This window comes from Carettochelys insculpta, chromosome 10, assembly GCF_033958435.1.
Source record: "Carettochelys insculpta isolate YL-2023 chromosome 10, ASM3395843v1, whole genome shotgun sequence".
In the NCBI taxonomy this organism is placed as follows: Eukaryota; Metazoa; Chordata; order Testudines; family Carettochelyidae; genus Carettochelys; species Carettochelys insculpta.
The window spans coordinates 50,259,264-50,273,394 of NC_134146.1; the positions used below are offsets into that span (position 1 = coordinate 50,259,264).

At 43.7% G+C, this 14,131-nt stretch overlaps 1 protein-coding gene across 4 annotated transcripts in view; it reads left to right on the forward strand.

Moving 5' to 3' along the window:
* The window catches only part of TP63 (tumor protein p63), a 176,933-nt gene that overhangs the window by 25,915 nt on the left and 136,887 nt on the right, over positions 1 to 14,131 (forward strand). For 3 of the 4 annotated variants that reach the window (XM_075004124.1, XM_075004127.1, XM_075004128.1), the window contains exon 1: positions 1,296 to 1,416. The exons of the other annotated variant lie outside the window; for it this stretch is intronic. In XM_075004124.1, coding sequence (XP_074860225.1) covers positions 1,355 to 1,416 — 62 coding nt within the window. In that variant the 5' untranslated portion in view covers positions 1,296 to 1,354. Of the gene's footprint in view, positions 1 to 1,295; positions 1,417 to 14,131 lie in introns of those variants that run through there. 4 annotated transcript variants of the gene reach the window in all.

Genomic DNA, 14,131 nt, shown 5'->3' on the forward strand with positions numbered 1-14,131 from the left:
AAATTTCCTACAAGGAAAAATAAAAGGCCCAGGTCTCTGCCTCGGAAGAGGGCTCCTGGCCTGGGTTCATAACGGTGGCATTTGTGCTGATATCAGCACCTTCCAGGTGAATTGTGGGTAGGTGAGTTAAGGGTCAGTTCCCCCTCCCCCTGCCACTGCTTGAAGATGCAATCCTGTTGGTGGATAGATACGTAGGTGCTATTTTTTCCTGCTGGAATCCATTTTAATTTAGCTCCTGATTCATATTTCATTCATTCTCCAAAACCACAAAACCAGGATAGGTTTACAGCATGCACTGCTTGAGCGAGACATCGGGGTGGGGAGAACAGAGCACGTTGTTTCTCTGGTGCATTTCCTGGAGGTGAAAAGTAAAAGATTGCTTTATTTTCCTTGATGGGGATTAACAGGTTTTTAATCTTTTTTTCCTATCCAGGCTAAATTTGCTCTGGTGGACTTGACTTTGCTGCCAGTTTCAGCCGCTTCTAACAGCCTGGAAAATAAATGGATTTATTCTTTAATTCCTTCTGGGAACATTTTTTTTTAAATATTGAAGTATTTTGCAACTCTCTGTGTGAGAACTGTAAGAACTTAACCTGTAAGAACTAGATAAGTATACTGGTATTCTTTAAATTCCTTGAAAAAACAAACAAAAACAAAGAATCCTAGAGAAAAATTGAAAATTTGGTTTTGTTTTTCTTTATGTGGGGTAAAGGAATGATTGTTCAGAGTTAAATTTAATTAAGGAATTTCCCCGGGTTTTTTTTGTTGCTCAGCTTTTGAAACTGTGAACATAACAGCCCGTTTAACTGCAGAGAAAGAGTGACAGGAAAATTCCCCTAAGCAACTCTACAAACGTTAGCCTCAGAGATGGCAATGAAAGCACTCAAAACATGATCAAATCCAGTGCAGGCGCAGCACCGAACGCAGGAAGCTCTGGCCATCTGGAGGTGAAGTTGACCAAGGGGTATAGCAGTTTGCAAAATCCCAGAGCTGCCAAAATTAAACTCTGAGGTCACCATGGAAGGCAACCAATCACCGGCAAGATCAGAAGTTTAGAGAGGCCCTAGATGAGTTCGTAACAAGTGTAGTCTATGTACACCAAAGATCATTAAGGATGTAGAGAGGAGGGGAAAATATCTCTGCAGAAGATGCCCAGCTGGTAAGGAGTGAGTGTGATGCTCAGGTCACTTGATGATTCCCATTGGCCAAGCCCGTGAAAGACCCCACCCATTTGCAAGTGTAAAATAAGTCTCTAAAGTTCTATCTCTTGTATCACTTGACCTTATTGCATTTAGCCGGCTGGCTTTATATATATTTATTTGTTTTGTTGATCCCCGAAGAGGGATAGGAGGAAATGAATTTTGAACCTGCTCCATATACCACTTTGCAATATTACCCTGATCCTTGCATGCAGCGGTGAGTTGGAGTGTGACGTATTTTTCTCCTATCGCAGATTTGATCCGAGTGCCTTGTGTAATTATTATCTTTTCTTCTATCGTGTGGTGGCAGCTGGGCTGCATGGGGGAAAAATGTGCCACTTGCTTAATGCTCAGTGGAGCCGATTATTATTTTTGGCTTTCTAACTGGTTATTGTTTAATTCTAGGCATCCGTTTTAAAATATTTCCCTTTTCCTCTTTGGCTACAAAAAAAGATATCTGATAGATAACATGAAAGCCAGCAATATTTGTGCCTTGCGCTTGGGGTTAGACTATTACCATGCTATGAGAAGTGTCAAAAGTAATTTTATGGAGAGCTGTTCTTTAAATGAAAAGGTTCCCACAAACATTAGTAGAATACCGTGAATATTTACAGTATGAATTGAGTAAGCTGTGGAGATGATCTAAACCTTATAAATTTTTTTGCTCTCTTTTTGAGACAGTCATTTCCAAATGGTATTTTCATGTGCTGCTTAATAGAGAACATTATGGCTTACCAACAACTCTTATTTTTAGCATTGTTAAGCTGTTTTATAGCTTTCCAGGAGGTAAGAGAGCATGTTATAGAATGGAGTGTCAGTGTGTCGGTTTGTTTATTTCTTCTAACAGGCGCTTGCTATATTTAAGCACGCAAGTGACATGTGAAGGGTATTTTTCCAATCATAAAGCGAAGAGAGGTGAAGTCCTTCCATTGTGAGCTCTTGTGGAGATACTCCTTTAAGGATAGTTTCTATCTGCATTTTGAGAGTCTTTTGGCCAGATGCTTCAGGGTTAACTCATCCTTCAGCACTCTGCTTAATGAAGGCTGCTTGTATAGCAGGGCTGTCTGTTGAAGTAAGTGCTTGGTTACTATCACATAACCCAGGGGATTATAGAAGCCCTGTGATCTCGTTCTCATTAACAAGATTTGCCATAATGTTTTTCTCTTACCCGGCTCCACGTTGAAACGGACCCAGTGCCTGTCCAGTGGGATGAGCCATCTGGGCAGTGTGGAAAACTGGCAGGGAAAAGGGAGTAGTCTGAGGTTTGGGGGAGGAGGAGGGCTGGCAGTGAGAAATAGTAAGCGCTTCTTGGCTGTGCTGCCTTAGCTGGGGAATGTGGAACATAGCAGGAGGGTATTGGTTTCCCCAGTGAAACCTTCCACAACAGACGTTGTATTGCTCTTGAGACAAACTCCGCCAGATTCTGATCTCCGTGAAATCCAGCTGACCTCAGTAAGGGAGCGCTCAGTGCAAGTGAAACAATGTGAGTGCCTACACAAGGAGAAGGTTTCTGATGATTGCAAGGAGGACCGAGGTCTATCAGATAAAGGCAGAATGAGATCCAGTGCCTGGTAAGGGAAGCTAATCAAATTCAGAGTAGACCGAAGGAGCAGATATGTACCAGTAAGGATAATTAATCTCTGGAACAACTTGCCTCTGGATGTGGTGAATTCACCATCACTTAAAATTTGAAAGCCAGGCTGGTTATCTTTGTGAGGTTGATGCTGCAATTCAGGACTTCGTGCAGTGAAGTTCTCTGGCCTGTGTATCCAGAAGGTCTGTCTCTCACAGGGGTCAGGACCAACCAACATAGCTAATTTTTTTGGAACACAGTAAAAAGCACTGTAATTCAAGAGCCACAATACACGTGAATAAGAGATGGCCCTTAGTAAATAACATCAAGCTGTACTTTTTGTTACCCCTATTTTAAGAACAGTGCACACACAATGATTTGTGACACGATACATATTACTGCAGGATGCTCATAAACTTTTTACATGTTCTATTGCCGCACGCTTTACTTGTGGATGTTTGTACCACTATATTCCTGACTTTCACTCCTGAACCTATTTTAATTATGCCAATTTTACTTCACATTTAATTTCAGTTTTCTTTCTTAAAACACATTTCCCTTCACAGCAGGAATGTCGCAAGCTTAGTTTTCCTTTTCAAAAATCAAGACTTTCTTAGCCACACGATCTAAACACAGATACAGTATCTTATCTCACAATGCACTGCACATATTAAAAGGGCAGTTATCCAACGTTTTGAGATCACATATCATTTGTCATTTAGATGTGAGTTGTTCATTGTTGGGCTTTTAGACGTTCACTGGTTATCAAAAATAATCAAAATTTTAATTTGCAATTGTGGCTTTGGGAGCCACAAACAAGTCCCTAAAGAGCCACATGCAGCTCCAGAGCTGCAGGATGCAGATTTCTGGTCTGTCGTAACCAGCCCTTTTGGCCTTCACGAAAGGCTATGAAAAAGCAACGCCTTTGTTTGTAGCCTTGTACCTTACACTCACACTGAATTTTTGCAGTACCTGTGTGAGTAGAGTGGCACAGGGTGATCTGGGACTGGTAATGTTTGACAGCCTTTCCTAGCAGGACCCTGGATCAAGTCTAGCTCGCTTTAGTAATGCCCACAGGTTATCACCCTCTTATGGCTATTTGTGTAGAGTGAGATGTGAGCTCAGTCCAGTGGCTGGGTTCTGAATCTGCATTATAACAGCTACCCTTTCCACTGGCCCATGGATTAGCTGGCTCAGCAGAGAAACCAGGGTCTAAGTTTTTCCCTTCTTGTTCCTCTCCTTGAAGGGCAGGACATGTTTAAAAATTTCCTAACTGTCAGGGTGGTTAATTGCTGGAATAAATTGTCTAGGGTGGTTGTAGAATCTCCATCACTGGAGATATTTAAGAACAGGTTGGATAAATCTCTTACAGGGATGTTATAGATGGTGCTTGATCTTGCCTTGAGGGCAGGGGACTAGACTTGGTGACCTCTTGAGGTCCCTTCCAGTTCTAGTGTTCTATATTTCTATGACTGAGCTCAGAGTGGACACCTTTACCTCACTACTACCTGAGCTGTGCTGATCCTATGGGCAAGAGGACATCAGTGCAGGATCTTTCCTAGTAGAGCTGTTTGGGACTTTTCCAATGGAAGTTTTCTACTGGAAAATGCTGCTTTAGTGAAATAGAAATATTTCACGGGACGTATCCACCTGATCATGATTTTTGATGAAAAATTACTAAGTGTGTCATTTTGATAAAATCAAAGTGCTTCCATTTGGCTGTTATATGATGATTATATAATTTACCTACTATATATTTTGAGAGGTTTGTTTGTCTATCTGTTCAAGAACTCCTCCTCAATGGTAAGAGCTAGGACCATGAAACTCAGGATACAGCTTCCTCTTATCAGAATTTAATGCAAATTCAAGGTTTGGTTGTGCCAGGAGAATGGGATGTGCCTAGAATGGGACTGCTTCTAGTAAAACCATACAGAAAAGAGGCAGAATCACCAAGCAGGTGAAAGGGGCTGGCAGGAGTCTCATGGAATCATAGAATCCTAGGGCTGGAAGGGACCTCAAGGAGTCATCTAGTCCAGCCCCCTGCCTAAAACAGGACCAACCCCAACTAAATCACCCCAGCCAGGGCTTTGTCAAGCCAGAATTTAAACTCCAGGAATGTCGATTCCACCACCTCTCTCAATAATGCATTCCAGTGCTTCACCACCCTGCTAGTGAAGTAAGGATGTGCCCCCTGCTGCTGGGACTTCCCCAGCCCTGAGCACCCCACCACCTGGGCATCCTTTAGGGAGGATGGAGAGGGTTGAAGCTCCCCTCCCCATTCATTGCTGGCTGTCTCCCTTAGTCAGGGAGTGAGGGGAAAGTGTACAGTTGGCTGCATTCCTCACTCTGGCTGGGGAGCATCGGGGGGCAGATAAATCTGGACTTGTCCCAGCTGGGAGACATGCACCCTTCCCCCGGCTGCACCCACTGGACCTGCAACAGACATGCAGAGGCACTTCTCATCTGTCCCCAAGCTGCTGTGGTGAGAGAGTGATGGGGTAGTCCTCTCTCCCTGGGGCAGCTGCGTACTGAACCCCTCACCCCCAGCCCACCCCTAAGCAATGATTTAAATGAAAGAAAACAAAAGTGTATTGAATTATGGACCTGAGCAAGGCCAGGTAGATAGAGTTATAAAAAGATATAAAATAAGATATAGTTATAAAATCTAGTTATATAAAGTAGAAAACTGAAATGAGAAAGTTGTACAGAAGTACTTGAACCACATTGAAATGAAATGATGCTTCATATTTTGATATTTCGTAAATTAAAGTCTGGGGAATGTTCATCCTGGTTTGGGACAAAGGGAAATTTCAGAGTCTGAATTTTCCACTGACTGGGAGTTCCAAGATGCCACCAGCTCTCCTTCATTTCCCCAGTCCCCTGTTCAATAGACAAACCTAGTGCCAAGTGTGCAAAACCTGCCGAAATTAGCACCGGTTCTCATTTTGATTTAGGGTGTTTTCTTAATGGTACCTCTTCGTTCCTGTATCGTGCTTTAGTCATGCAGCCATTGGCTCCTTCCTGGGTTACTCTCCTGGAGAGGGGGAGCTTGGTGCTGGTTCTGGAGTGCCTGGTGATTGTGTACTGTGGACAGGGTAGATGCTAAGAACTGTATCTTTAGAAGTCATCCTCCATGTCTCTCCATTCTGCTGGCCCAAATTTCTTCAATATTAAAATAGTGGTTGAAAGGCAGATCAGGTGAGATAAGCCTCATGGAGTTCCCTGGCATGACAGGTAACTGTTAATTGTACAGGGTTCCACTCAACTTATTTCATAGCACTTGTTCATAGTTTTCTAAGCCTTCAAGGTGGGAAAATTGCAGCACAGGTTGGCTAAGAGACATGGTGAAGGTCATACTGACAATCAGTGGCAGAGCTAGCAATATATTCCTGCCACTCCTAAACCCTCTGAATCCCCAGGACAGGATTGGCTCCAGTAGACCATGCTGCTTTCTGCCTTAGCAACTGATGAACTTTCTGCCAAATCAGGGCAAATACCCATCTCACAACACTCGTGAAGCCATTTACAGGTTGCTAAATGCAGCCGACAAAACCAAGAATGTTCTTGGGTCACAGTAGCAGAGGTGAGCTGGGTTGGCTGCTTTATGCGGACCTCCCTAGAGAAGACTTAATCTTGCTATGAGCATCTCAGGCTCTCTGACTTGAGCTGATGGCCTGGATAAAGGGTGGATAACTATGCATTCAGGGTGTATGAAGCCAGATTACACGGGACTGTTCCCTGTGAATAGTGAAGTTATCCATGGTACAGCATATAAACCTGAAGTGGGCTGTGAAAAAAGCAGTTAGCAGAGGACGCAAGTGGCTATGTTATTTCATGTTTTCCCTCAAAAGGATTAGATCCTAATAACTGGTTCAGGTCAAAACAAGTTAATTCAAACAATAAAATAAAAGCAAGGGTTCCATTTTTGTTAGATTCCACGAGAAGCTCTATAAAGAGTCACTTGTTAGTTCTAAAGGTAGTTCAATTCTTTGGCCCAGATCCAAGGTACTTAACAACATGCATAACTTTAAGCACGTGATTAGTTTCAGTGAAGTGTCTGCTTACTATAGTGAATGGCAATACTTGTCCACAAAATTACATGTTTTCTTGAGTACCTTCCTGGATCAGGGTCTTAGATATACCAGTAAGAGGTACTATAGAAAGCCTACGATAGTTGTGAGTCATCAGATAATCTAGCCCTCTAAAATAGATGGGGGCTCCACCTTTCCAGAAGTGTCTGCCTGCCTGCAGTTGAAAGCTACTAATGTAAAACCAGGAAGGCTCTGTAATTATGATCAAAGTCCAAATGCTTGAAGCTATGTAATTAGTCCTTCTCTCTAAGCCACTTTTTTCAGCTTAAGTCTAGAGGGGGCAGTGATGTTTACCGATAAGTCACTTGTGTTTTTTGGAAATGACAGTTATTAGACTGTACTTTACTTAGAAACTCTGCTTCTTTGGATTATGTTTTTTTCTTTGTAAGAGTCGCATCCGTAGCAGAAACAGATTAACATCCTGCCCGTCCTTACTTCTGGCTCCCTCTTCACCCATGTGAGTGCAAAACTGGTGTTTTGAAGTTTCTGGTTGCTGGCATGATGCAGGTATTCACTGGGCAAACTCATCCCTAGTGTAATTCCATTAACATGAATGGATTTGCCTGCACCTTGCTCTTCTTTCATTTCAGGCTGTTTGAATGACCACTGATTGGCTTAGAGACCACCTTTCAAAACCTCTCACTGATTGCTAGGACTTGAGAAATGGTCCTTCAATCCCACCGATAGATTCAACAGGGGTTAGAAGTTATATCAGAAACATGGCTCCTGCGGCTTGGTTATCATCTTCTTTGTCCAAAGGACGGTTAAATCATGAACTTCAAAAAAAGAAGAAAAAATAACGTAACGGAAAAGTCTCTTCCAAGAGATTTTTAGAGTGCATGCGGGGGGGTGGATGAGGAGGAAGGGTTTTAATAGCTTCATTCCAATGGTTGACAATGACGTAGGCACAAGCTTTTCAATTATTGGAGACTGGTCTCAGCACAGGCCTCAAAACCAAAGCTTCCAAATGTCACAGATTCATATAAGGTTCCATTGGGACTATCTACGCTGACTTCCACTGTAACCTGAGCTACCTGTCTGGGAACACTAGCTCCTGTGCCCATCCCTTCTACCTGAGGCCTCAGCCCTTCTGCTCCTGACCCACCCCCACCCACACCAGATTCCTAAGCTTCCCCACTGCAGCCGGAGGAGCCCCACCACAACCTCCCTAAGTCCTGGCCCAGCAGCCGGCCCAGGCCACTGGCTGCCCTGCCTTGACAGGCCCATTCAAGCATTCCCTGGCCACCCTGCCAGAGTGCCCCCAGAGCTAAAATGGAGGATCCTAAGCTGGAGCCATGGGGGAAGAGTGGAAGACAGGAGGGGGCCTCTGGGTGGAGCATGGGTGGGCCCATGCATGGTTGTTCAGGGAGGTTTAGTCTCCCCTGGCCTGCTCTGTAATAACACAGGCTATAGAAAGATCCCAAATAATTCCCACAGCACATCTTCTAGCAAAGCATCCAGTCTTGACTGCAAAATGTCACCGATGGAGAATCCACAATGACCTGTGGTAAATTGTGCCAGTGGTTAATTCCTCGTACTGTCCAAAATGTGCGACATATTGCCAGTCGGAATTTGTCAGTCTTCAGCTTCCAGCCATTCGACGATGTACTTTTCTCTGTGAGGCTGACACGCATACAATATCTGTTCCCTGTGTAGGTGCTTATAGACTGTAGTCACCCCATCACCTTCTCTCCGTTAAGTTGCATAATCTGAGCTCCTTGAACCTTTCCCTAACAGACACATTTTCTAATCTTTTAATCGTTCTTGTGGCTCTGTTCATGTTCCAAATTATCAACATCCTTCTCCTTGAATTATGGGCGCTAGAGGTGGACACAGGACTCCGGCAGCGTCTGCACCAATTCCAAAACAAAAGTAAAATAACCTGGTTACTCCTGCTAGAAGTTCCCCTGTTTATGCATCCCAGGACTGTATGAGCTCTTCTGACCACAGCATCATCTAGAAGCTCATGTTCAGCTGATTGGCCATTCTGACCCTCAAATCTTTTTTCAGAATCTCTGTTTCCCAGGACAGGATCCTGTAAGCATTCATTAAATTTTCAAATACCTTATTTTTTAATGGCCCATTTCACAACTTCCAGGCAAAATTTGCAGGCCTGATTCATCCCTGTCAAATAAGATGATAAATTTGTTAACAGCAAAAAAAGCACTTCAAGCCTGGCACCCCAGGCATTTGCCAGGGTCGCCTGCCTCTTACCTCAGCCCTGCCTATAGGAATTCTCGCCCATATAGCTTGTGTTTTTATTTAAGATGAGCTGGGTGATGATATGAGGAACTGTTGTCAAAAGAAGTGGGTCTGTCCCACGACAGCTCATCACCAAATAAATCATTTTGTTAGTCTTTAAAGTGCTACCTTTCTGCTGCTTTGCTTGTTGGAGTACAGACTAACACGACCACCTCCCTGTTGTCAGAACAGTATTTATACATGATATCGGAAAACAAAACCAACATTTCTCTCTGGCAGTCAGGGCTAACCTGGGTCCATAGACTTCTTGCCTGTAGCCAGTTGTACTCAGTGATCACCTTGGGTTATGTTGTACTATTTAACAGTATCAGACAGGTAGCCATGTTAGTCTGTATCTTCACAAAAGAAAAAAAGCAGTCCAGTAGCACTTTAAAGACTAACAAAATTATTTATTAGGTCACGAGCTTTTGTGGGACAGACCCACTTCTTCAGATCTGGAAATCCAGAATTTCCAGATCTGAAGAAGTGGGTCTGTCCCATGAAAGCTCATCACCTAATAAATCATTTTGTTAGTCTTTAAAGTGCTATAAGACTGCATTTTTTATTTAATAGTATAAATTCTGTTACACCAGGGCAGACCAGTCAGCTAACCATCTAACTGGTATCCGATGGCCAAAACTTGCTGCTTTAACTGAAGATGCCAAACCCAACTGAGGAGAATGACTTGGCATTAAATTATGAATGATAGTGCCTGCTAGGCATAAGGTGCTTTCCAAGCATGTAAGGAGAGTGTCTGCTCCTAATGAACAGGACAATCAGATGTCCTGATATTAGGGGCTTTGTCTTATATATTCAGCTGTACTGCTCCCATCCCACCCAAAATGGGTTCCAATTTTTCATGCTTGATATCTGGTCACACTCCTGACTGAGCCTCCAGCCAAAACTGCCAATGACTGCAATGGGAGCTGGATGGAGCTCACTCCACAGAAGTGAGAGGTGCAGGAGAGTTGGTTTTCCTTACTCCCCCATGGGAATCACTGGTGTCTGAAGACTTGTGAGTCCCTGTCATTTGTCTTCTAGTCGGCGTAGGTGTGGGAGTGTTCTCCTTGGTAGAAATCTCGAATGGCTGGCCACAATTTCCATAGAACGGAGCCCACAGCTGCAGCCAGATTTGCATAGGAGTTCACTCCCAGTGTGCTAGACTCAGGAAAATTCAGCCATAGGTGTCGCACCTGGACACTGAGAACTTTAAAATAAGGTGTAGGTCTCGATTATATCCTGTAGCACAGAGTTCCACGGGTTAAAGGTAAGCTGCATAAAGAGAGCAGCGAAATCTGTTTCAGCTGGCCACTCTAGGAACCAATAAAAATCAGCACATTAGCTGAGGTGACCTAACAAGAGGGGAACAGAAATGAGTAAATGTACAATTTTAGTTCCGGAGAAGGTTTTCTAGTATAGGGTTTCACTTTCATTTTTAATTGTCTGTTCATTGAGTCATTCTCTTGTTCTGGTATTGTGAAAATGCACCAGAACACAGGCTAGGTTTTCTCTGTATAGGTTGCACTGCTCTAGTCCGGCACACTCTCATCCAGCAACATCCATAATTAGGCATGATTTTAGTTAGCTGGGTGACCATTTATCATGGATGTGGCCAAGTTTCCTGCAGTCCCATAAAGTTTGTTTTCAGCCACCAGTCCTGGCTCTCAGTGTTCTGTGCTGTTATTTAGCTGTAATTTACCCCTAAATGTCTTTTAAGAGCCCAGTAAGCAGTAGAAGTGTTGGTAATGCTGCTAGGCAATATGGACCTCCCATGGTCCGGCGACTCTCTCGTTTGAAACCGGTCCGATCCCGAGGTTGCCAGACTGGAGAGGTTCAACCTGTACTAGAGATTATTGCTAGCCTTGCTTCTATTGAGACGAATAAACCTTCAGATGATCCTGTTCCTTTTTAATTTCTCTATTTATGGAAACCCTACTCTCTATTTTCACCCACCCTGCTTTTGTGTTGCCCATTTCTGTGCAAAGTATGCCATGTGCCTTTCATAGTCCTTGCCAAGGTGTTCAAAGGTTTTTTCCTTAAGACCTCCACAAATTGCCCAGAATGTACAAGAGGATGCCACTCTGCTTAGAGATCTGTTTTGTGTTCCTTAAGGGGTTAAAGTGGAACTCAATTGTCTGTTTCTGTTGTGGGTTTTGTTTTGTTTTTTTTCTGGCTCTAAAAGGAGATGACTGGAGAATCTATAAAGTCATCTATGTGCTCCTTTTTACTCTGTGGAAGGGAGTGCTTGGTTCATGGAATCCCCTCTGCTCCCACCCTGAGAAAAGCTTAAAAAAATGAATCAGACAGTCAGTGGCCTGTCTGTTTAGATGTGCTAGTAAATGCTATAAATCTAACCCCTTGTTTATTTGCTAATGATTAACTTGCTATGTCCTTTTTCTGCAGCCACAGTGATTTACGGTCACAGATGGGCCTTTTTAGCTGTGAATAACAAGGCCCAGGGTGGGGTTGACTATGTAGTTGTAGTGTAACCACCATGTGCAGCGGGAGCAGGGTGGGGAGACCACCTAACTACGCATCTGTTAACATTTCCATTCGTATTTTGTTTCGCAATGGTTCTACTCTGATCCCCCACCCACACGCTCCCTCTGCTCAGAGTTCTATTTATATTCTTGAAAATACCCTCTCAGTCCCTTAAAATCAGGGTGGGCTAGATTTATGAATGTGTTTAGGAACCGAAACAGACAAATGGGCCCTTAGCGCCATTCATAAAAGTGCTAATGTAGGTTAGGTGCCTAACGCCCATTGGAAGTTAGGGTTTTGTAAATCGCACAAGCTGCATTTTGGAGTGCTTAGCTACCTCTGTATACGTGTTCCCATGTGCTCAGAATTTTCATAGTCACTGCTGGAGAATGCATTGCTGATATAACGGGCATCCCCCTCCCCACAAAAGCATGCTTTTCCATTGAGATGTGGGTCTCCAAGCTAAAAGGAATACAAGACAGGGCCCAAATTGCTGTCTGAATTCTCCAAAGCCTGGCAAATAAAGATGGGCCTGGAGTATATCATGGAAGAAAACCAAGAAGCGCATGCTTTTGGACTCAAACTACAGTACTAGTGGCGCGTATTCTTTATTGAAGGAACAGAGTTAAAAACAGTAGAGGAGTTCAAGTACCTTGGCAATGTGATAGTCAATGATGGCTCCCTTGACAAGGAAATCAATGCCAGAATCTGCCAGGCCAGCCGGGCACTAGGACGTCTGAGAGTGCGAGTGTTGAATCAGCACAATATCTGACAGTCCACCAAACTGAAAGTGTACAAGGCTACAGTCCTGACCAGTCTCCTGTATGGCTGTGAAACCTGGACCTTGTACAGAAAACATATAAAACTGCTGGAGCGCTTCCACACACGCAGCCTGAGGTCAATACTGCACATACGATGGCCGGACAGAGTTACGAACCTGGAAGTCCTGGACAGAGCAGGAACCACGAGCATGAAAGCCATGATTCTGAAAGCCCAGCTTCGCTGGACAGGGCACGTCATACAAATGGAAGAGTCAAGAATCCCTGAGCAACTCCTCTACAGTGAACTCTTCCAGGGGAAAAGGAATCAAGGCAGGCCTTGCAAGAGGTATAAAGATTGCGTGAAGGCCAACATTGCTCATGCTGGTTTAAAACCAGATCAGCTAGAGCAGTATGCAAAAGACCGAACAGGCTGGCGTGCTCTCATACGACATGCGTATGACAACTTTGAAGAGCAGCAATGCGTGCGCCTCATTGATGCTCGTGAGAGGAAGAAAGCAACAGCAGCAGCCACACCAACACAGCCAGGACAATTCCCCTGCCCCCACTGTGAACACCCATGCCGTTCAAAGCCTGGACTCCTCAGCCACATGCGAGTCCACGACCAACGAGCCTGTGCAAGCTCAAGACGTCATCGTCGGACACAACAGACTGCCTACAGTACCAGCACAAAATGAATCTGGCTTGCCAGAGAAACAGAACATAGATAGACCAGGCTGCTTCAGAACATATTCAGAACCACACCTGCAGGTCTCCATGCTATTTGTTTAGTAAGTGCCAGATTCTCCTGTGCTCACTCAAAGTTAGCAGTACCTTACTCTACAAGTATTAGGGAGCAGTACTTGTGCAGGAAGGTACTCAGCACCATGGGGCCAAATTTAGCCCAGATTGAATGTCAGCACCAAATACTGATTTGACTTTCTCCTAGTTGGCTGACAATTACAGCTGATCAGTGCTTCTCTTGTTTTGATATTTTTAAATGAATTCGTTTCCATTGAATAATTTGAGGGGAAAAGCCCCAGAAAGATTCCGATGCAAATGAAAATATTTTGAAATGCAAACACATTCTAATTATAATTGCAACCCTGTGGAGCCGTTCTTTGTTGGCTATAGCGCACATCAACAATTCAGGAAACCCAGTAAGGGGGGAAAATATTCAAAAACAATTTTTCCCAGCTCCCGTTACAAGGGATTGTTAATATTCTTCTTCCTTCTTGTATAACACCCTTTACTTTTGTAACTTCAGAATCTCTGTTCATAACACTTACTTTCCCAGAATGACTTTTAGCGGACTCTAGCCCCTTGCATGGGAACATTGGATTGCTCTGTTATCAGATGCGTTAAACTCAGTTGAGGTGCAATGTACCTATTGATGACTCACGCATTCAATTAGCGCCTGCTGAATGTGAGGAGGGGGGAAAACTCTGAACAAAATGACAGAAAAATAAGAATACTTTTCTAAAAAATCCCAACAGCAATTCCAAAGCCTTCTCTTTGGGTAGGTGCTGTCTTCCACTGGAATGCAGAAATAGGTTCTCTTGTACTAGTCACTAGCATATTGAAAAACTACACAAATTAGAAGTTTGTATCTGATCTGAACATCCCAAGTTTGAAATGTTCATCTGTGTGTCATGGATCCTACACTGCTAAGGGAGATTCTCCCATAGCACAGGAACCAAGCTCCTGTCCTTTTGGCCCAGGAGGATCTAGTTACATCTCTGGAGTGCCGAGTGGTGTGTAAATTAGTGACCATCTGAACATCTTAGT